At 37.0% G+C, this 21,268-nt stretch overlaps 1 protein-coding gene across 1 annotated transcript in view; it reads right to left on the bottom strand.

Annotated features, from left to right (window-relative positions):
* The window catches only part of ZMYM2 (zinc finger MYM-type containing 2), an 88,130-nt gene extending 67,072 nt beyond the window's left edge, over positions 1-21,058 (bottom strand). Inside the window, exons 1-4 of the mRNA XM_083362605.1 lie at positions 20,988-21,058; positions 4,943-5,050; positions 2,696-3,188; positions 2,341-2,434 (exon numbers count right to left, since the gene is read on the bottom strand). Of these exons, the coding sequence (XP_083218731.1) occupies positions 2,341-2,434; positions 2,696-3,112 (511 nt within the window). The 5' untranslated portion in view covers positions 3,113-3,188; positions 4,943-5,050; positions 20,988-21,058. The remainder of the gene's footprint in view (positions 1-2,340; positions 2,435-2,695; positions 3,189-4,942; positions 5,051-20,987) is intronic.
* Between the last annotated feature and the right edge of the window lie 210 nt (positions 21,059-21,268).

Below are 21,268 nucleotides of genomic sequence, written 5' to 3'. Positions count from 1 at the left end.
GCCTGATATTAGCCCCAGGTATGAGAGAATGCTAACAGATAACAATAATGGTAGCCTATGATACACAGCAGGGAAATCCTTATCAATGGGCTGGCTGTGATTCAATGTATTCGGAAAAGAATCAAATACATGACAGGCATTTTATTTAACACACATTTGACTATATCAAAATGTATGTAGCTCTCACAAAGGAACGTAGAAATCGTCAGGAAGCACATCAAAATCCAACTGTTATAAGCAGTTCAGTACTCAAAATTCAGCCATTAGTGAACAAAATTACTAATTAAATATTGAGTTGTCGATATGCTTAGTACATGGCTGCAAGAAATATTTTTAGTTACTTGTTAAGCCTACATTCTTTTTTCCAGAACCGCTGGTTTCCTTATAAACCATCGAATTTAAAACTTCTATTCCAACTGTTACATATCTGATTAACAGTGAAATTTAATGCAAATATTTTCAATTGTATACGTCATCTCAAAATGAAGCTATAGATGTCAGATAAATGGCCTAACAGCTTGCATTATAAATAGGCTTTATTTTAATAAAATAAAATAAAATAAAATAAAATACCCCCCCCAAGTTTGAACTGGTAATATTGGTCTTTCAAAGGGTCTTAAAGATCTGGCTTTTCAGGCCTTAGGAGGGAAAGGCTCTTCCTCCTTTCTGTTTCTTGCCCATTTGTTTTGTTTGCCATTATTATTTTATTCTTGCTTGTTTTTGGTATCGTTCTTTGTTTTTAAATGTTTTATCTATAAATTACCCAGTCATCAGAAGGAGCAGCATATAAGTTTAAGATTATTCAAAACTGTATTTTTGTTATAAATCATAAGAAATGTCATTAAACAGTGGCTTATAAATAATGCAAATAAATTATTACATTTGCATACAGCCTTCAAGTACAACTCAAAAGTAAAACCACAAAGTACCACAATACACTGCACAGTAATTCAATGGTGATTAATTTGAGTGAGCACATTCCTTAGTTCCCACTGCTCAGTCCTATTGTATGTAACTGTTAGCTACTGGAGCTCAGCAAACCTCCACGATTGGCAGTCACTGTTCTATATGTAAACATTCAGACAAGTACGGTTTCATTTTATGTTTATTAACAAACTTATACTTTGAGGGATGTTTCCCCAAATATATTTAATGCTCATTCAAATGAAAAGAATGCTGAAAATATTCAGCTTAATTTTACAGCAGGTAAGAATTTTTTTAGCAAATAGAGTGCATAGTATTTATTGATTGCACTTCAGATTATTCAGCTAAAAATTTTTTTTTGAAAAACATGTTGCCAGACTCCCATGCAATCTTTCATTCTTTTTTTAAAAATTCCATTTATATCCCGCCCTTCTCCGAAGACTCAGGGCGGCTTACAAGCTTAGCAATAGCCTTCATTCTATGTATATGCCTGCTTATTAGGGCTTTCCCCCCCCAAGCGGCATTATTACAAAGTCAGCTTATTGCCCCCAACAATCTGGGCCCTCATTTTACCTACCTCGGAAGGATGGAAGGCTGAGTCAACCTTGAGCCTGGTGGGATGCGAACCTGCACTAACTGCAGGCAGATGGTGTTACTTAAGGAGGCATTAGCCCACTGCTCCACCAAGAATGCCAGCCAATTTCTAATGAGAATTGCCAGTAAAAGCACAAAAATGGTAAGTAGGAGCACTGAGCATGTCTTGGAATGTGAGGGAGGTAACTGCTCACTTGGGAAACAGGGAATGGTTTTGTTGTTCCATGTGCATGTGATGCTGTTTGTCTTGAGTGTTTTTGTAAGACAGGCAAAATAATTGGCAAACAAATTTAATAAATAAATAAATAGTTCATTATTTCTATCCAGAATTTAGTATATGATGTTCAGCTCCTGTTAAGTCAATTTCTCTTTCTTGCTCAAGCTTACTTTTAGAAACGAGTTGAAATGATTTTGTTTTACAACTGAGACCCATCTAATTATTTTTCTTAGATTCTATACTAAATTACTTTTCTTTTAATTTCCTACTTTCATTTTCTACATAATGTAGACATTCTCTAACTACATCCTCATGGTTGCCTTATTACGAAGGAATCCACAATACTCAAGGTATTTAATTTACTCATCTGCCCCCAGAGGTAGGAATTCTTTTAAAGGCCCCAAGGTTCCAGATAATTGTACTCAATAAATTTTAATTGCTTAAAGCACTCTTTTATTATAAAAATGTGGTTTACATTAATCTTTCAAGCAATATACAATTTTATGAAACTGCACCGCAATAGTTTCAAAAGAACTTAGAATATAATTGGCTTTATGAGACCTTGCAAGTCTTAAGATTAAAAAAAATACATAAATACAACCTACCTGGATTATGATGAGTTGCAGATTCTCCATTCTGAAAGACATCACCAGCTACGTTCATTCTACCAGGATTGAAAGGTCCTACACCAGTCTTGGTCTGTGAAGTTAAAGATGGGGTGTATGTTTGTATATTAACACCAAAATTACTTGACTGCAGTCCGTTAGATACATCTCCCAAGTTGGTATTCTGTAGTGATGTTACATGTGTTATCATTAAGTTCATGTCACGCCCTTCAGTATTTTCTAAACGGCCAACACTCACAGAGCTCATACCTCTTTCTAATGTAGTAACATTAGCTATTTGAATTTCAGAGTCTGGTTCTGTGGTTATACCACTATTACCTATTCCTGCATTTACCTTACTTCTTGAAAAACTGGATGTTGAGAATTCCATTTCATTGTTTCTGTTTTTACCCTCTGGAAATCTTCTTTCACTGAAACTGGAATCATTTCTCTCTTGTCCCTGATTTGTTTCAATGTCTTCTTCATCATCAATAATAATAGTCTCAGTTATACTTCCCTTCTGAGCGCTCATGTCTTTTGACGGAGCTGGTATTTTAGGGTCATTTCCATGTTGCTCTTCATTACTGGATGAATTAAAAACATTTCTGTGGTCTGTTATTAATGGTGCAGAGATTTGTGGAGGTTGTACAGGTTCAACAAATACAACATCATCATCATCTTCTATGGAGGTACTCTGGAACTTAGATCTAGACACCAGAGAATTAGATGGACCTCCAAAAGAGCTTCCTACATTGGCTAGGCCAGTTGCCATTGCGATAAGCCCTTATAAACCAGACGTAGGTTCAGACAACGCCAATTTTCAGCTACCTTCTGGCCTTCCAGAAAAACTGTTACAAAAAGAGAAAGCAGTTTCACTAAAACATCATCTGATTATATTTTAATTATTTTTAAGTACCTTTTTTACTAATTATTTAAATATGTTCTAAATAAAACAAAACAAGGTTTTATTGAATGACTAAGCCCAGTGCTCTATCATTTCCTCTTGCAAGCAAGATTCAATTAAAAAAGCAACTACTCTTGTTCATTGTAATCCAGGAACCAAACTGTTTCTCTGAAACAAAGCTCAAATTGGCATCTAAGAGCCAAGAACAAACCATGACTTTTAGGACAGCAAAAGCGAATTCCTAGTCCCACATTACTATCAAAGCAGATAACTAGCTTCTGTTTTTCTTAATTAAATCTGAAGTCCTAGGGCCACATGTCCATTCCCCCAATTTTGGGATGTGACACATGGAGCTTCTTCAAAAATTATCACCAAATTTTCTTATTAATGAAATGAAATAATTAAAAATACTGGAGAAGTAGTTAGGACACCAGGTAGAAAACAGGAGACTTTGAGTTGTTAATCCCACCTTAGGCATTACTAAGCTCGGCAGTTGGGTGACTTTGGGACAGTAGTCTCTCTCAGCTCACGCCATCAAGTTTGGGCAACAAGTTGGTCTGTCTATTCCTGCCACAACCAATGCATTATACTATGTGGATTTAAATGTATTAAAGTGGAATGAAATCAAATTTAGGGTGTGTATGGGTCCAATCTACTTTTGCCAATAAAAGGCCAAATGCAGATCTTGAATTGATAAAGGTTGGTCAGTCCTTCATCCATCCATCCATCCATCCACCCACCCATGTACCTATCTACAGCTTTGAGCCACAGTCTTGACGCCTGGCAACTATAGGGATATGGAGTTTTCTTGGCAACATTTTCAAAAGTAGTTTACTACTTTTTTCTTCCAATGGCTGAGAGAGAATGACTAGCGCTCTAAGACACTCTTTAGTGACTTCATGCTAAGGACTAGAACACATAGTCTCCCAGTTCTAGTTCAGCAAATTTAATTGCTATATCAAACTGGGTTCCATTAAACTACTTATAATCTAGTAAAATAATTTCTGTACAAATCGGCAATCTGGTAAATCATAGTAAGATAACATTTTGAAAATTCTGGCTTTCTTTCACATAGATTTACCATATCTAGACAACCCAAATTTAGATGGCTACTAGATAGCAGTAAAAAAATGGGGAAAAAATCTGTCTTACTCCTACAGTTATCTGTATTTTTGTAGCCCAGATATAACAGTTCCTACTTTCATGTGCAACTTAGCTATAGCGTTTGAAATATAATGTAGACATTTCAAAGAAAAATGAAATATTACAGTTCAATTACATTTAGAATTGGCAACAAGCTTGACATATTCCCCCTACCCTAACTGCATCGAAAGAAACTGAAATTCTGAATAAATTACTTCTCAGTTGGGAAGTGTTTAATTCAGGGATAGGCACACTTGGCTCTTTTATGACTCGTGGACTTCAACTCCCAGAATTCCTGAGCCACATTCTGGGAGTTGAAGTCCACGAGTCATAAAAGAGCCAAGGTTGCCCACCCCTGGTTTAATTCTTACTCTGGTTAGCATAAGCAACTAAGCTCTTTGGACAATTTATATAAGCTACTGTTTTCAATAAACTTTTTGTGTTCAATCTTTCTTATTACTTAATTAATTTTATATTTAATTTTCCCCCATTCAATTGACTGCTTGAAGCAGTTAATATTTTTTTAAAAAATGTATTTCAAATCCAAATACTTACTTATTCAAAAACATCCAGGAATTTAAAGTTTTCCAATGCCTTTTTGATCCTGGGAACTTTGCTCAGTTCTCTAGACAAGCTGGAAATGTTTTTTTGGAAATAAGCATCCTGAAATAGATTTAATAAATATTGAGAATGCAAATTTGCCATGAAAGGTGACAGTAAAGTAATTCAATTTTCAGCCAAAATCCTTCAGATTTAAAGGATTTTCAAATCCTTAACAACAATTCAAAATTTGGCTGTTGAGATGAACAATATGGTCAAGTTTACCCACAGCAGAATTTCAGCGAATGTCATAAAAATATTACATCAATATATTTCCCATTGCAAGCAACATTTCCCGAAATAGATACAGTGCTATCTTCCTTTTAAAAAACAGAAATCACACAATCCTATTTTATTTTCCTTATTAATGTTACCAACCAAATATTTCAATGCAGATTTTTTTAAACTAATATTTTAAAAAAAATGAAACTTGAAGCTTCATGTTGGCCAAAACCTGCATGTTTGAAGATCTGGTAGCAAAACAAAAGGAACAATTTGCTCAGGCCATAAATATTGAGAAAAGAAAATTGTTCACCATCTAAATTAGCCCTGTTAAGTTTTATGCAGTATTCTAAACTACTGTTAAAAATGACAAAATTATAGTAAAATATTTTGCAGCTTACATTATGGCCTTATTTTTACTTATCCTTATTTCTTTATCACATACTAAAATTCCACTATTCAAAATATTTCTCTATTTAAAAACACAAAACTGTCTATCTTTAGTCTAGAGATATTCAGTGTACAGCAGTTCCTATACCTCAAGCACAAATGAACTATTTGAAACAGTGTTTCTGCTACCAGTAATATTCACTTGCCTGCCCACTTGTTCATATCCTTTCACAGCTAAGTTGCAAGATTCATGTTTATATTAAAAGAAGCAGCAAAAAAATACTGAATTTTATAGTTTGGCACCAATTACTTCTACCCTAGCCCTTTTAAAACAATTCTATATCAGATTAAGTAAGCCAATGAAGTTACTCTTTAGTATATTTTCTGTTCTACTATATAGAACAGGCATTTCAAACTCTCGACGTCATGTATCACGACTTTTCCCCCATTGCCAGCAATGGGGTGGGCGTGGTTTCAGTATGATGCATCTGGCCAGCAGTTTGACATGCCTGATATAAGGAGTCATTGGGAATTAGGAAGCATACAACTTTAATACATTATTATTATATTCTCTTAATTTTATTTTACAATAATGGCATAGTGAAAGCTTCTAATTATCATAGTATTAAGTTTCATATATTTCAACAAGCTTCTTCAATAATTCATGCTTAGGTTTAAAGAAAACCCCTGCAATATCCACAGGCTGAAAACATCTAATACAACAGTGAGACATCATCTGTACCAATTAATGCTGAATATTAAAACTTATTTATCACAACAGAAAATGGTTGTTGCTATGTTTCAAGTTCTATCTTTTTCTAAGAAAAAACTACAAGACGATAGCATGCTTATTCCTGATTTATAAGTGAAAACCATAAAATAGGTACTAGGTACAAGTAAGTAAAACTTCATCACTAAAAATAATAACCGCAAAAAGAGATCAAAACTAGGGTCCTCCTTTGGAAAATGAGAGTAGAATGCATAAAAATATTTGCCTTTTCTTCTAGATGGTTTACAAGCTGCATGAAGAAGCAAACATTTTTTAATCTAGTATACAAGTTTTTTTCTTAAAATGGCCTTGCATAACCGTAACAGTTGAAAATGTCTTTTAAGATTATTCTGCAACCTTCTTTTTTCTTAAATGTTCAAGGCAATATATTCCATTCTCCAATATTATCCTCACAACAACCCTGTGAGCAATGACCTATGCAAATAAAGAATGAGGTTTTGTGGCTTAGTAGACTTAAACCTAGATTTTTCTACCTCAGCACATGAACCACTGGATCACGAGCTATGTTAATTATGTTCACAGCAGCTTTTGTGTTAAAACTCAAGCTGCCAAAGTTTAATACAAAGATCTAACCGTCATAATGTATGAAGTTTACTTATAAGTATTTCAGCATGGGCACGAACTACAACAAAATACTTTCATATGTATCTGCTTTAATTATGAATAATATATTTCATTAGTGGATTTCTTAAGATATTCATGCAACCAGTTGATATGGCCATATAAATTAAATCCGTGGTGGCAAACCTTGGCACGCAGAGCCCTCTCTGAGGGCACGCGCGCCATTGCCCCAGTCCTAGGCCTTCAGCTGGGTTTTATAAAACCTTTTCGCTTTAGGCCTCTGCCACCGTGTGGTGAAAAAAAAAGGTTCAATCAAATCAACTGTTTGGGGGGGGGGAAAAGATCTCGCAAATTTGGAATTGATTGAACTTTTGAGTCCCACCCAGTCTGCCGTTATCACTGCAGCCACACCCACCAGCACCAGACGGGGTTTGGGGTTGCACTCGGTCTGTAAATACTTATTACCATAATAGTCCTTCTTTTAGTTTCTTATGAAACATAATAGGTTATTCAAAAAGTTAGTAGCCAAATTAAAGAAGAAACAAGAATTCCATAGTACTAATAGGCATATTCTAATAGCTTAACTAATAAGATACTGAAAAAAGTTATGACAACCTGGAGCATAGCATTTAATAGAAATAAAACACATGCTCCTGTTTGTCATAACTTCTCAGTATACATACATTTCTAAGCTATACAGAGCATGTTCATTGATAAGAGTCAATGTTATCTTGAAGGAAGATGGAAACAGCAAAAATATTTGGAGGCGTGAATACACAGGATAACCTATATGAATCTAAAAAACAGCAACTTTGTGTCTAGGCTACTTTGCTACTATCCTACCTATAAAACATGAAACAAGTGATGATTGCCTACACATATCTGAAGATTCTTGTATAATAGAACTGGGAACATGGGATATTTCAAATCCCAAATGGGCTATCTTCCACTCATCAGAAAGGAGTAACAGCACTATTAGTTAAAAAAGCATCCTTAACTCATTCTTACAGAAAGGCAAATACCACAAATGCACATATTTTGCCAAGCTACTTTAAACACATGAGCCATTATAGTTAACAAATTATATGACATAATCAAGTTAATACTGTATTTTCCGTCGTATAAGATGACTTTTTAACCCATGAAAATCTTCTCAAAAGTCAGGGGTCGTCTTATACGCCAGGTGCTGAAACTTTAGGGACAGGGCTGGCTGGAAAACCTGGAGCGGATCTCCCATTTAGTCTGTGCAGGGAAAGCGGGACCAATTGGAGTAGAAGCTGCAGTCTGTGATTTTTTACAGGCTGGGGTCTGGGCGTCTTTCCTTCTAAAGTTGAAGAGCAGCTGTAGTCTATCCCAACTTGAAAGGCAGATGGGGAATGCCACAGTCAGAGCAGCTGCTTAGCTCTAAGGACACATTTGACTCAGGAACTGGGCGGGCTGGCTGGAAAACCTGGAGCGGATCTCCCATTTGGTCTTTTTTTTTTAATCCCATTTATATCCCGCCCTCCTCGGAAGAGTCAGGGTGGCTTGCAATTTAAAGCACAAATCAATGTGCTTAGCAATAGCCTTCATTCTATGTATATGCCTGCTTATTAGAGCTTTCACCCACCCACCCACCCCACACACACAAGCAGCATTATTACAAAGTCAGCTTATTGCTCCCAACAATCTGGGTCCTCATTTTACCTACCTCGGAAGTATGGAAGGCTGAGTCAACCTTGAGCCTGGTGGGATGCGAACCTGCACTAATTGCAGACAGCTGGTGTTACTTAAGGCTCTGCGCAGGGAAAGCTTTAGAGTGAATTAGGAAAAGTGAAAAAGTGAATTAGGAAAATAAGAAACGGTTGCTGGAATTGGGTAAGTGTAGTTTAACGAAGAGAAGGGTGAGGGGTGACATGATAGCAGTGATCCAATATCTAAGGGGCTGCCACAAAGAAGAGGGAGCCAAGCTATTCTCCAAAGTACCTGAAAGCAGGACAAGAAGCAATGGATGGAAACTAGTCAAGGAGAGAAGCAACCTAGAACTAAGGAGAAACTTCCTGACAGTAAGAACAATTAACCAGTGGAACAACCTGCCTCCAGAAGCGGTGAATGCTCCAACACTGGAAGTTTTTAAGAAGAGACTGGACAGCCATTTGTCTGAAATGGTATAGGGTTTCCTGCCTTAGCAGGGGGTTGGACTAGATGACCTCCAAGTTCCCTTCCAACTTATATTATTATTATTATTATTATTATTATTATTATTATTATTATTATTATTATTATTATTATTATTATTAAGTTTAATCCACTTGCACTGTTTTATGTTTACATGTTTGATGACAAACAGCCTTATGTTTATAAGTGACAGTTTTCCTACTAAGTACCTGCATGTCATAAGCATTTGAATTAAAATTACCATATTAAAATCAAATCTGATGTTTTTTAATTTTTATTTGGTGTGCGTTGGAAGAGGGGTAGTCTTATACAGCGAGTATAGCCCAAACCCTATAATTTAACAGGAAATGTAGGGGGTCATCTTATACGCCGTAAAATACGGTAAGCTATCTTGTGATTGTGCTAACCCTAAAAAATGAATTTCATTTGTATGCTTATGAGTGTGTGTACATATACCTGCCTCCCATATTTTAGATATAACGTCATTTGTTAGTGCCCATAACATATTTATACACACAACTGTGTTTTTGTTTACTTTGGAAGACTGACAAAAAATGGTTTAAGGCATCTCTCAACTTTAAGGTTTTCCACTTACTTAATTTTATTTTTATACTCCTTGGGTGGTATACAAGAAACTTTGTTAAAAATAATTTTATTAAACATTGTAATAGGACAGATAAAAATACAAACTAAAAAAATGTAAAGTACAAAAAAGAAATATTAAGTAAAATAAAAATGACAGAAAAATTAAGGCAATACTAAATAAAAGTATATAAAGAAATGTGTTCCCCTTCATCACCAGTATAATTTTAATAACATCACCTTCTCTTAAAATACAATTGGTCTCTTCTATCCATATCTCATCTCTTATCTAAAAACAACTCCTTAAGAATCTTGTTATTCAGTTCTGATCAGCCAAAATCCATTAAACACTATCTGGAATAACTTTATTTGATCAAATAAACTTTATGTTCATTTTACTTTACAATCTTGATCTTTAATCTTCAACCTTTATTGTCCTAGAACTTGATTTCATTTTTTCTTTATTTTTTTTGTCACAAATTCTTCAAAAACTTTAATGAATATCTTTTATAAATTCAATTTAGAAAACTTACCCAGATCACTCTTTTGGTTTGTTAGTTCTATATTTCTTTTATTTTAATTATTAAGACATCAGCTAGTATCTTTTCTATGCCCAGTGTAGAATTTTTTTCCATGATACCATAACCTCTCATTTTAAAATCCTCTTCTGATCAGGGAAACTTGTTTGGTAAAACTTGTTCCATAAAGTCCTTTAAAAACAGTCTCTAGACTTCCGGTTTGCCGACGCGGCCACTGCAGATGTTTGGAAGGCAAGCTCTGTCTTCCACGTCTGATTTTGCATCGCTGGGGGACCCTGGAAAGGGTCGAAAGTCACCTTGTAGGGGCAACCAGTAAGGAGGGGATCCCCACTTGATCACGGGAGGGTGGTATCCCTTCTGCTCAATTTGGCACAGCCCTCCAAACTGGTGGACAAAAGACCGCCCATAGAAATATGGCTCGTTACCAGGCTGCAAACAGCTGATGTCAAACTTACCACCAGGCACCTACAAAGCAACGCGGATGAGACTGGATGAGATCTGAACCTCTCTTCAATCCTATTTTTTTCACCTGTATAAGCTGCCTAAAGTATTTTCCTCTCTGTGGCGAGGGAAGGGAAACTCTATTCCACTCTCTAATAACAGCAGTGACTGACTATCCAGGGGAGTTTAAAATGTTGAAACAAACTGTTTTTCCAAAACTTGAGGACTAAAAGATTTCCTATTTTTATTGAAGATTTGGGGTTTTACTTACAAAAAAGAAATAAAATTGTAAAAAAGTCTATAAAAATCTTTTTAAAAAATAAATAAATCCAAAATGGTATGGGTGACATCTTGTGGCTAAGCCTGATATTACAATCTGTTACTGTCTGAAAGAGACTTGGCTTGAAGCCTAACTATAGATAAGACTTTTGTGACCTTGGCAATCAGCTGTGAGAAGCTCAGCTGTGTTCTATACTCAGTGATAAAATTATTTTCATTCTCTGACTGTAAAGCTTTTAAACCGAATCACTAAGAGAACATGGATGAAGATCAGGAACAGATTTCATTTATGCTGAAAGCAATTCATGAAACTATTCTTAAAGCCACTGATGAAATAAAAGGCTACAGAAAAGAACAAGATGTCAGCCTAGATATACGAACCCAAACTTAGATTACACCCAAAGAATTAACTACACAGAATATAATAGATGAAATGGAGCAATTAAATAATATGATAGAAGATTCAACTGATCAACAAACACAGTTAGCAGAAAACTTAAAAAGGGATTGATAACTTTGGAAATGGAAAAGACTTTCTATATAAACCAGAAGAAACCTGAGGATCAAGAAGAAAACAGACTGAACGGAAGATAAACATTTCAGGACAACTACACCGGGAGAGCAGAGAATTTGTTAGCTACTTCAAAAAAAAAAAAATGCTGACTGGATGGCCTTTCTTATTTCAATCTATCTATCTCTATAAAATAACAGAGGAAGGGCTTTGATTTATTAGTAAGGATTAAAATAGAATATACTCGATTTGACAAGATACGTACGTACTTTGAACACTAGATTTTGTTATGAACTGAGGTAAAGAAAACTTTGGTTATTTTAAAATTTGGAAGTATAAATATTAAGTTAAATTTGAATATTGATTTGTTTATAAAGATTGAATGTAAAGCTAATTAAGATAGACATAAGCTAAAAATATATTGATAAATGTAATAAACATGTTTTACTTAGCTGATATAATAATAAAAACTATCAGCTTAAATATGAGATAAAAGAGAAAAAGGAAGTATTTGATGCTGAAGCAAGAGAAATTAATAGAAAATAAGAATGTTATATTATTAATTAGTTGTAAGATGGTGAGAAATAGAATATATTCAAATAGATAAGATATGTATTCTGAATATTAGACTTTGTGATATATTGTGATAATGGGAATTTTGGTTACTTAAAACTTGGAAACTAGAAATATTAAATGTTACGTTAAACATTAATGGGAAATTAAAAACTGGGGAAAACTAATTAGGACATTGTCTATAAAGACTGAATGTTAAAATAATGATATGTATAAGCCAAAAATTATTGATAAATGTAAGAATATCATTTTTATATACTAGATTTAATAAGAGTTGTATTAAATAGGAGACAGTAAATACTAAGGGGAAAAGAGAGGAAAAAAATTAATGTAACAGCTTGAGACTTGCACTAAAGATACTTGTATGTCATTGTATTATTGATTAACCCAGCCGCCACGGGTCTTTTCAAATACTTAAATGTAAAATTAGAAAATCAATAAAACATTTTTAAAAAAATAAAAAATAAAAACAGTCTCTAATGGTAGACATTCTTAAAATTAACTTCTGGCTCCTTTGCTAACAAATATTCTTCAATACATCCAATGCTGAAATATTTTGCTCCTTTCTGAATTATTAAATGAAATGTGTTAGTGTTCCTCCTTTCATTGTAAACTTTAGTACCTTCAGGTTCCCTCCAAACAGCATTTTCCTACATGAAGGATTCTTATAATTAATTTCAAAATCAATTTTCCAATCACATTTTTGCTGTTTATTCTAAAAAAGATTTTTAAAATCCTTAAGGATTGAAGAAAATTCACTGATGCTATAAAACATATTGTTCCAAAGGTTCCACAGTTTTTAGCTGAAAAGCAGTTAACAAGCAATTTCTAAAAGTGATTAGGAAAAGAAGTATGCAAAGTCTGATCCATAAAGGCACCAATCATAGTTTGGGATTAGATGGCCTTCGCTCATCTCCCTTAGCGTTAAATCAGCCACAGACTGCTTTCTTGTGGTATCCTCATGAAGATAAACTGTCTGGAGCATTTGGGGATGATCCAGTCTTCTCCTTGTCCAGAGAAAAATCACAAAAAGTCACTGGATCTTCATTCCACTTACTATTTCCCTTTTCCATTAGGCCTCAACTGCACTGAACACTCCATAAAAAGCTTGGTTTTTAGACATTTCCTAAAAGCCAGAAGGGCCCATCTGTGGCAAGATGTACAGCTGGGCTGCAACCAAAAGGGCCTGTTATCCTCAGAGAGGATATCTCATAATTATTTAACTAGCTGGGCTGACTCCTTTTGGAAAAGGCAGCACCTAAGGTAAGCCAATGCTCTGCTACATAGTGCTTTGAACCAGCACTGTGAAACAGACCTGGAAGCCTGAAAGCAATCAGTGGAGCAACCATAATATAAATGTTAGTTTGCAAAGGCAGGCTCTAACTGCCAGCAGTCTGGCTACTGAGTTCCATTCTAGTTATAGCTTCCAAGTCAACTTCAAAAGTAAAGTGAGTTGCAGCAGTCCAATCACATGATGGTAACAGCACAAGGTCCTCTCACCAGTGCTTCCTGGTCCAGGTAACTGATACATCATAAAAAGCTAAAGAAAGTCCCTTTTTTGGAAATAGTACATCATACAGGTAGCACTTGACTTGCAATTTAGCAGTCTACGTCATAACGGCACTAAAAAAGTGACTTGACCAGCCCTTGCACATACAACCATCACAGCATCCCCACAGTCATGTGATCAAAACTTGGTATTTATGACAGGTGTGGTCCCAAGGTGATGTGATAACTATTTGTAACCTTCCCAGATTTCAACAAGCAAAGTCAATGGGGAAACTGAATTCACTTAACGGCTGCACACAATAGGCCCAAATGTTGTGTAGTATATCCAGATTCTGATAAAGGTCATGCATAACTGATGCTGTTTTCTGCCTGCCTGTCTGGTCTAGACCTTGAATGGGAAGGATCTAATCTTTTCTTAAAAAAACTTTCTATAGCTGAGTCTCTACCATACTCAATCTTAACTAAAGAGGAGAAATTACTGAGTTAAAGGCTGTTCATACTGAGAAATAGCATCCTCAAGAGAGGTAACACATTTTCCTTCAACACCCTTCTGTTTTTCAAAATGTCATCCTATTATGCTGGGTAGGGTTAGGGAGCCTGGAAGGATCCAGGATGGGCAAGCATGTAGCCTACAGACGGCAGAGTTCATAAACAAAGATCCTATCCATCTTCTAAGATTCCAAAAAATCCCTGTTAATATTGCAGAATTTTGCCCGTTGCCTTCCCTGATATCAACTGATACCTATCCCTAGAGGAATACAAGATTTCATTTGCAATTTAGTTAGCTTTAACTCATCTGTTTTGGACATATCAATTTAAATGATTTATAATTGCACGCACTTTTAGTTTCTGCTTTGTGTCTGTGACACATTTGTAATATGGCTAATGTGCTTATAGTGGTAGCTCGCTACCTGTTGACAGAAAACATGCACATGTTGTAGTAATATATCAATGAACTGAGCATTTTTGTGTGCTTTGCCTTCAGGTCTACCAAATGTAAGTTTCCTATATTGCTGTTTTATGATTGGCTCTTCCCAGTGGAGTCTGAGTTTTAGCATGGCTTTAGTTAAAAAAAAAGTAAATCAACTAAATATAAATTTAATCTCAAATGCAAGGATAATTGAGAAACTTTTCTTAAGCTACACCAGCTCAAGTATTGGTCTAACTCTATTGTATCATTCTATAATTATTATATTTTATTATTTATTGTAAACTGCCTAGAATCCTATTGGATTGAGGTGGCGTATAAATGTAAAGTATATAAATGAATATAAATAACATGAATTCACAAGCACATTCAACTAACCTGAGTGGTCACTGGAACAAAAACAAATGTTTATTACATCAAAAGGAGATGTCTCACACTATATACCCTTCAAATGGAGTGACCAATTCACTGACCTTTTTGTGAATTTATGTTCAAAGAGCATTGAGACAATTAATATTTTTGCATATAATTACCATGCTGTCTGATGACTTTAAACATGAGTGCTCTAAAAGTTTGTTAAAAACATGTTTATAAATATATGACTATATGTTCATAATTATAGTAATATAAGTATAGTAATATAGTATAGTAATATACTATATATATAGTATATTACTATATAAATATAGTAATATACTATAGTAATATAGTAATATTATATATAATATAATAGTATGAGCCTTGGTGGAGCAGAGGGCTAATGCCTCCTTAAGTAACACCAGCTGCCTGCAATTAGTGCAGGTTCGCATCCCACCAGGCTCAAGGTTGACTCAGCCTTCCATCCTTCCGAGGTAGGTAAAATGAGGACCCAGATTGTTGGGGGCAATTAAGCTGACTTTGTAATAATGCCGCTTGGGTGTGTGTGTGAAAGCCCTAATAAGCAGGCATATACATAGAATGAAGGCTACTGCTAAGCTTGTAAGCCGCCCTGAGTCTTCGGAGGAGGGCGGGATATAAATGTAATAAAAATAAAATAAAATAAATAAAAATAATCAAAAATAGCGGGTGCTTATAACATGAACATTTGTATATTGCTCTAGAAATAGCTCAAGTTCCAGCTTAACTTGAAATAGACCAACTATTATAACAATAAATCAATAAATAACAATAAACAATAAATCAATAACAATAATTTTTAAAGTTCCTACTTATCCTTACAACTCTCTGGGTGATCTTTGGCCAGTTACCACCTCTCAGGCTTATTTATCTAACAGATTTGAAACTTTTTTTTCTGAACATGAAAGAAGTTTCCTGGAAGTTCTGCTGATTAGCCAAAGCAAAATGAAGAATGTTTGGTTGTTCTGGTTTTAGTTAAAGCAAAATCTGGGGTATCCCAGAGTTATTTTATGGAGGAGGAATTATGCACATTATTTCCCTCTTCCTTTCTTCACACCTATATGCCTCTCCTTACTGCAATGAACTTGGCAGTTCTCAATCTGGCTTCTCCGGATGTGCATGAAATGCAAAATGGACTTGCAAAATGCATTCTTGCTTCAAATCCAAAACATATGTTTTGCAACTTTGCACAATCAAGACCCATTTTGATTATTCTCGTTTTGACAGAAAAATATCTGGAGAGGTCTCATAAAGTAAATAGGGCAAGGTTGGAATGTCTCATCCTCCTCTCTACATGACTCATGTTCCAGTTCACCTTCCCAGTTTATTCCTACATCAATCATCGTGCTTTGTTCATAATTTACTTTTCCCACTCTAAACCCCAGCTCCCAAAACCATATTTAGGGCCATATCTGGAAAAGAACAGTCTTGTTTAATTCTATACATGTAACAAAACTTCTAAAGAGCACATTTCAGTTTGGGCAAGACAATCTGAAAACAGCTGCTCTATACACTGAACATTCTGCTTATCCGAAGTACCTGTAAGAATGTAATCATACTATCTGGCCCATTTTCAACAAGGATATTCTATTACAACTGACTAAAACTCTTTTGAATTACAGGCAGAAAAATTTCTTCCATCACCTGATCTTTTTCTAATTAAACTTAAAGGCAATTTGTGGTGCCTTAAAGACTAAAAATGTTTTTATTAAATTTATAGATCATCCATCTCATTCTGCAATATGAGTGTTGAGCTTACTTTTTTTTAAAAAAACTAGAGCTCATATTAGCAAATAAATTGTTACTCCAGGTTGAGAGAGTGCATGTGTGCAAATGTAGACTATAATAAGCAAGATTAGGTATAACTCAAATGCAAGAAATGGAGTACAAGTAGTCCTCAACCTATGACCACAATTGGGATCAGAATTTTGGTCACTAACCATAACAGTCAATAAGCGATTCATATGTGACCATTCCCGATTATATATCCATTTTACTGCGATTAAGTCACACATTTGTTAAGCAAATCCAGATTTTCCCATTGACTTGGTCAGAAGCTGGCTGGTAAGAAAACAAATCACGATCACATGACTTCAAGACATTGTAATCTCCATAAATGTCAGCTAGCTGCCAAGACAATTGAATCAGCTGGTTCAATGGTTAAAGCTTCAAGGATGAGTTGTCATTTTTTTCAGTGCTGTTGTAGCTCCAAAACACCATTAAAAAAGTGGTTGTAGGGCAAAAACCAAATGTTTATAGACTTGAGCGCTAATAGTTATATTGATTTTTGTTCGTGTCTGTCTGGGGTTTATTTATCTTTATATGAGAACTAGAAATTCTGTTTTATTCCTTTTCTATTCAGCCAAAATCACTTAAGAATGATTAATTGCTTATAATCCTTATCTCTTAGAAAAGAGCAAGATAGACTAACCAGTTCACACATATTCAGTGTCATGCAGACCTGTTTAACTATTCCTTCTAACAGGAAGAACCAAGAATCAGCAGTGTACAGCATAAATTCTCAAGTGGGAATCAAAGTTTCATTTTGAAACACATAACCTACCTTAAAACATAAATAAAATGTGGAGTTGAGTTTTATTCTTACATGTACAATAAGTCAGAAGAGACGCTTTCTATGAAACTTTTATGTTGCCTGGCATTGAGGTTTAGTAAACTAAGAGGTTTAGTAAACTAAGACTACTGTAAATGCAAAAATCATTCTTAGATATTTGGGATCTCCAGTAGACCCATGCTTGATTTCTGCATAAATATATTCATTTGGTTTCAATACTCTATGTGAAAATGACAAATGCTACCAGAAACAAACTTAAAGCTAATTTTAAATACAAAGCTACATACAAGTTAAATTGTTGGATTAATGCTTACTGAATAAAATAGCTGATTTCAGAAAACCATTGTCAAAACCAAAAAATCAAGTGATTTAGTACAATGCACGGTACCAACTTATTTGTGCTTTCAATTAAATATTCAATTGAATACTTTGTATGACCAAATTATCTTTACAAGCTATTTCTATTTATGAAGTTCCCATAATCCAATGAAATCATGAGAATAACCAAACCAAAGATATGAATCACAATTCAGCTTCTACATTCATATTCAAGCAAAAATAAGGAAATTTTCAAACTCTTCATCCCATATCACATGATGGTCTTAAAGGACAAGTTGCAGACAGACTTGTATACATGCCAAACTCCCTTGCCCACTTGTAACTATTATATGAGTAGACCTCAATAAGACTGTTTAGTTTAAGTAATATGCAAAATTTCTTTAGAGCTGACCAAATTTTATTCCTATATTTATCCACTATGATTTCCATCTGCTTTCTCAACTTTCATAATTGGCAAAGTATATTTTTCCAGAACAGCATTATTCTTATTGGAATTAACAAATTAAGTCTCTTAATTTCAAGGTTTCTTTACTGAATTAACAAATTGGTTTGACTCATACAACATACTAAGCTATGTACCACTGTTTAAAAATAGAAAACCTGGCTTTGCATGGCACACCACTAAGCAAGAATCTTAATAAACTATTAAACATGGAAGTGTTTCTTCCCATTTTTATTTTGAATACATCTATTCTTCTGACATAGCTGAGGGTTTTTTAAATCCTAGGACTGCAACTTCTATTTTTTAATGGTCTACTTTGGAGCATGGGGAGAGCAAAATAAACAATGCTAGTAAAAATAACATCTTTTGTTATCTATAATACTACTAAAAATACTCAGAGTAAGAGTAAGAAATTCAGATTAAGAAAAGATTTAAGATTAAAAAGTCAAGCAGCCTTGGCCTAATATGTAATTGAACTGTAACAGTAACATCTACATTAATGTTTGTATGATTTCACATTAGCATTAAAGATAAAACTTTTAAGTAACAATGTTCTAACTAAATTTAGAAACCTTTTTATTTAAGATGAATTTACCATCTAATCTATATGCCCATGAAAATAATTCTGACAAGTTTTTAAGAATCAGCTTCCTATGGTCTTATTTACAAACCATTTGTTTAATATAAGATTGAATTATGGTTCTGGATACTGGAATATCACCAGTGGTTTCTTCAGAGGATATTAAATAATCCTCCACTTGGACTACTGTTTTCAGAATCAGGCAATAGGCCTACAGTTGTTTCCATTAGGGTTGCCTTTGCCATTTAAGTGCTTCCAAATCTTCCTAGTAAGGTGAAGGGAATGGGACTAAGTTAAATGTAAAGTTTTCAAAATGCAAAAAGAAACTTACGATATCATTTCACGCAAAGCAACTGCATCCATTTTTTGAAAATATGAGAGACAACTGAACACACAACCACCACAGGATTCTCAAACCACCTCCAAGGTTTTAAGGGAAATCGAGACAGATAACCGCTTTCAGGTATGAACCACTAGATCAGGGGTCGGCAACCTCGGCTCTTTTATGACTCGTGGACTTCAACTCCCAGAATTCCTGAGCCAGCACAGCTGGCTCAGGAATTCTGGGAGTTGAAGTCCACGAGTCATAAAAGAGCCGAGGTTGCCGACCCCTGCACTAGATAGAACTTGGAAAAAAAAAATGTCACTTTAATGCACGCTCCAAAACTCTAGGGGGCAGTCGAAAGATACCCCGCCCCTCGATGGGCAAGGCCAGGAGCGGCAGGAGCCCGTCGTCTGCTTGCGACTGTTGGTATTGCAGGAGCGATGTCTGCAGCAACAGAGCCCACCCCGCGGGGGTGGAGTCGCCTCCCGGCCATTACCGGGGCTTTGCTCTAGGGCAGCAGCTGCTGCACCCAGCCATCTCTCCCCCCCCCCACATACCCCGAGAGGCACCTCCTCTTAATCCCCACCCCCACTCCTCGTGCCAAAAACGGGTGCTCTACCTCCGCCTCCCAAGGCAGGTCGAACCGAGGCAGGAAAACATATATAAATAGCACTCACAATGGGAGCTCCTGCTCCTTGCTGGGCTCTGCCAAGGCTGCGCCAAACTGGCCCGCAGCCTAAGGAAAAGAGGTGCTCGTCAAGGGGAAAGGGAAGGAGGGGGAATAAAATATCTACAGGGGTAGCGGGTATGCTTTCCCATCTTCCCCTCCAGGAGACGCCCTTCCCAATGGGCAAGAAACGGGAGTTGCCACCGCTGCTTTTTCGAGTTGGTACCCAGCACCCCTCTAGATGCCCTTCCCAAAGGGATACTGGAGCCTCTCGGCCCACGGACGGTGCCTCACTGATACACCCTTCAACACCAGGGTCGGGTCTTTCCTCTTCGGACGCGACTCCCCCAACGGGCAACAAACAGAGGAGTTTCTGCTGTTAGCCTGAGATTGTGGAGCTGAAGAAACTCCCCCCCCCCAACCCAGACCTCTAAAAATCTGCCCTCCATAGTTCAAAAACTCTCGGGACTGAATCCAAACTCGCCTTCCATCCCCTTCCCGCCCGCGACTCTAGCGCCGAAATCTACCCCGACCTCGCTTTCTGCCAATTGCCCCGGGAGTTGCGCTTGGCCCCCTGCAGTCTGCTAGCAGCACTGCCGCCTCCAGTCGGCCGCCATTAAAGAGACCCAGCCAAACAATACGGGAGGGGAGAAAGAGGATCCGCGGAGCGCAACGCCGAGCGCAATTACGGACTCCCGCGAGGGAAGAAGGAACCGGGGAGGGGGGGGGAAAGCGCGATGATAAGGGGACAACCACCCCCCCCGGGAGGCAGTTGGAAATAAAGCCGGGCGGAGAGACATCGCGCCCCCCCACTGCACACGCACGCACCCAGATACCCCACGGCAGCCCTCTCCGCATGTCTGCCCGAGCGCCTGTCTCGCGTCGTAACCGGGCTGCCGCCCTCCCGATTCTTACCCGCCGCTGACCCCTTTCTTGCCTTCCTAATCTACTGGCGGGAAGGGGGAACGGACAGCAGCAGCCACCAGAACAACACGCAGCGGGGTATTTAGCCCGGGTTATTCCCGAGACGCGGCTGGTCTGCTTCTGTCCCCACCCTGAAAGGGTAGCTGGGCTTCAAGCCAGTTCGTCTAACCCGGCTCCACTGTTTCTACCTCGGTCTGTTCCTCTGATCCCCTCGCCGAGCTAGGCAAAAGTCGCTTCCCCCACCCCCTCCGCCCGCCTGCGGGTAAAACGCACCCTCCGCGGCTCCGCCAACGCTTCCTCAACTCTATCACGGTCCAGTCCCGGGCTAAACGCTGCTGCTGGCGAAGGGGAGGAGGAGGGACAAAACCTAACCATCCGAGCCCGGGGAAAGGCCGCCTAGTGTTCCCGCCCATTGGCTTTCCCAGAGGGAGGGCTTTGGTGTCAGGCAAAACCATTGGAGAAACTGCCCGTCTATCGGCGATGTCCGTCGCCGGTTGCGTGAAGATTCTGTCAATTAGCTTCGCGCACACGCCTTCCGTCCCTCCTCCTTTGGT

This window comes from Vipera ursinii (assembly GCF_947247035.1).
Source record: "Vipera ursinii genome assembly, chromosome: 4".
Classification (NCBI taxonomy): domain Eukaryota; kingdom Metazoa; phylum Chordata; class Lepidosauria; order Squamata; family Viperidae; genus Vipera; species Vipera ursinii.
The sequence above is the reverse complement of the archived record's forward strand: the minus strand, read 5'-3'. Positions and strand labels throughout refer to the sequence as shown.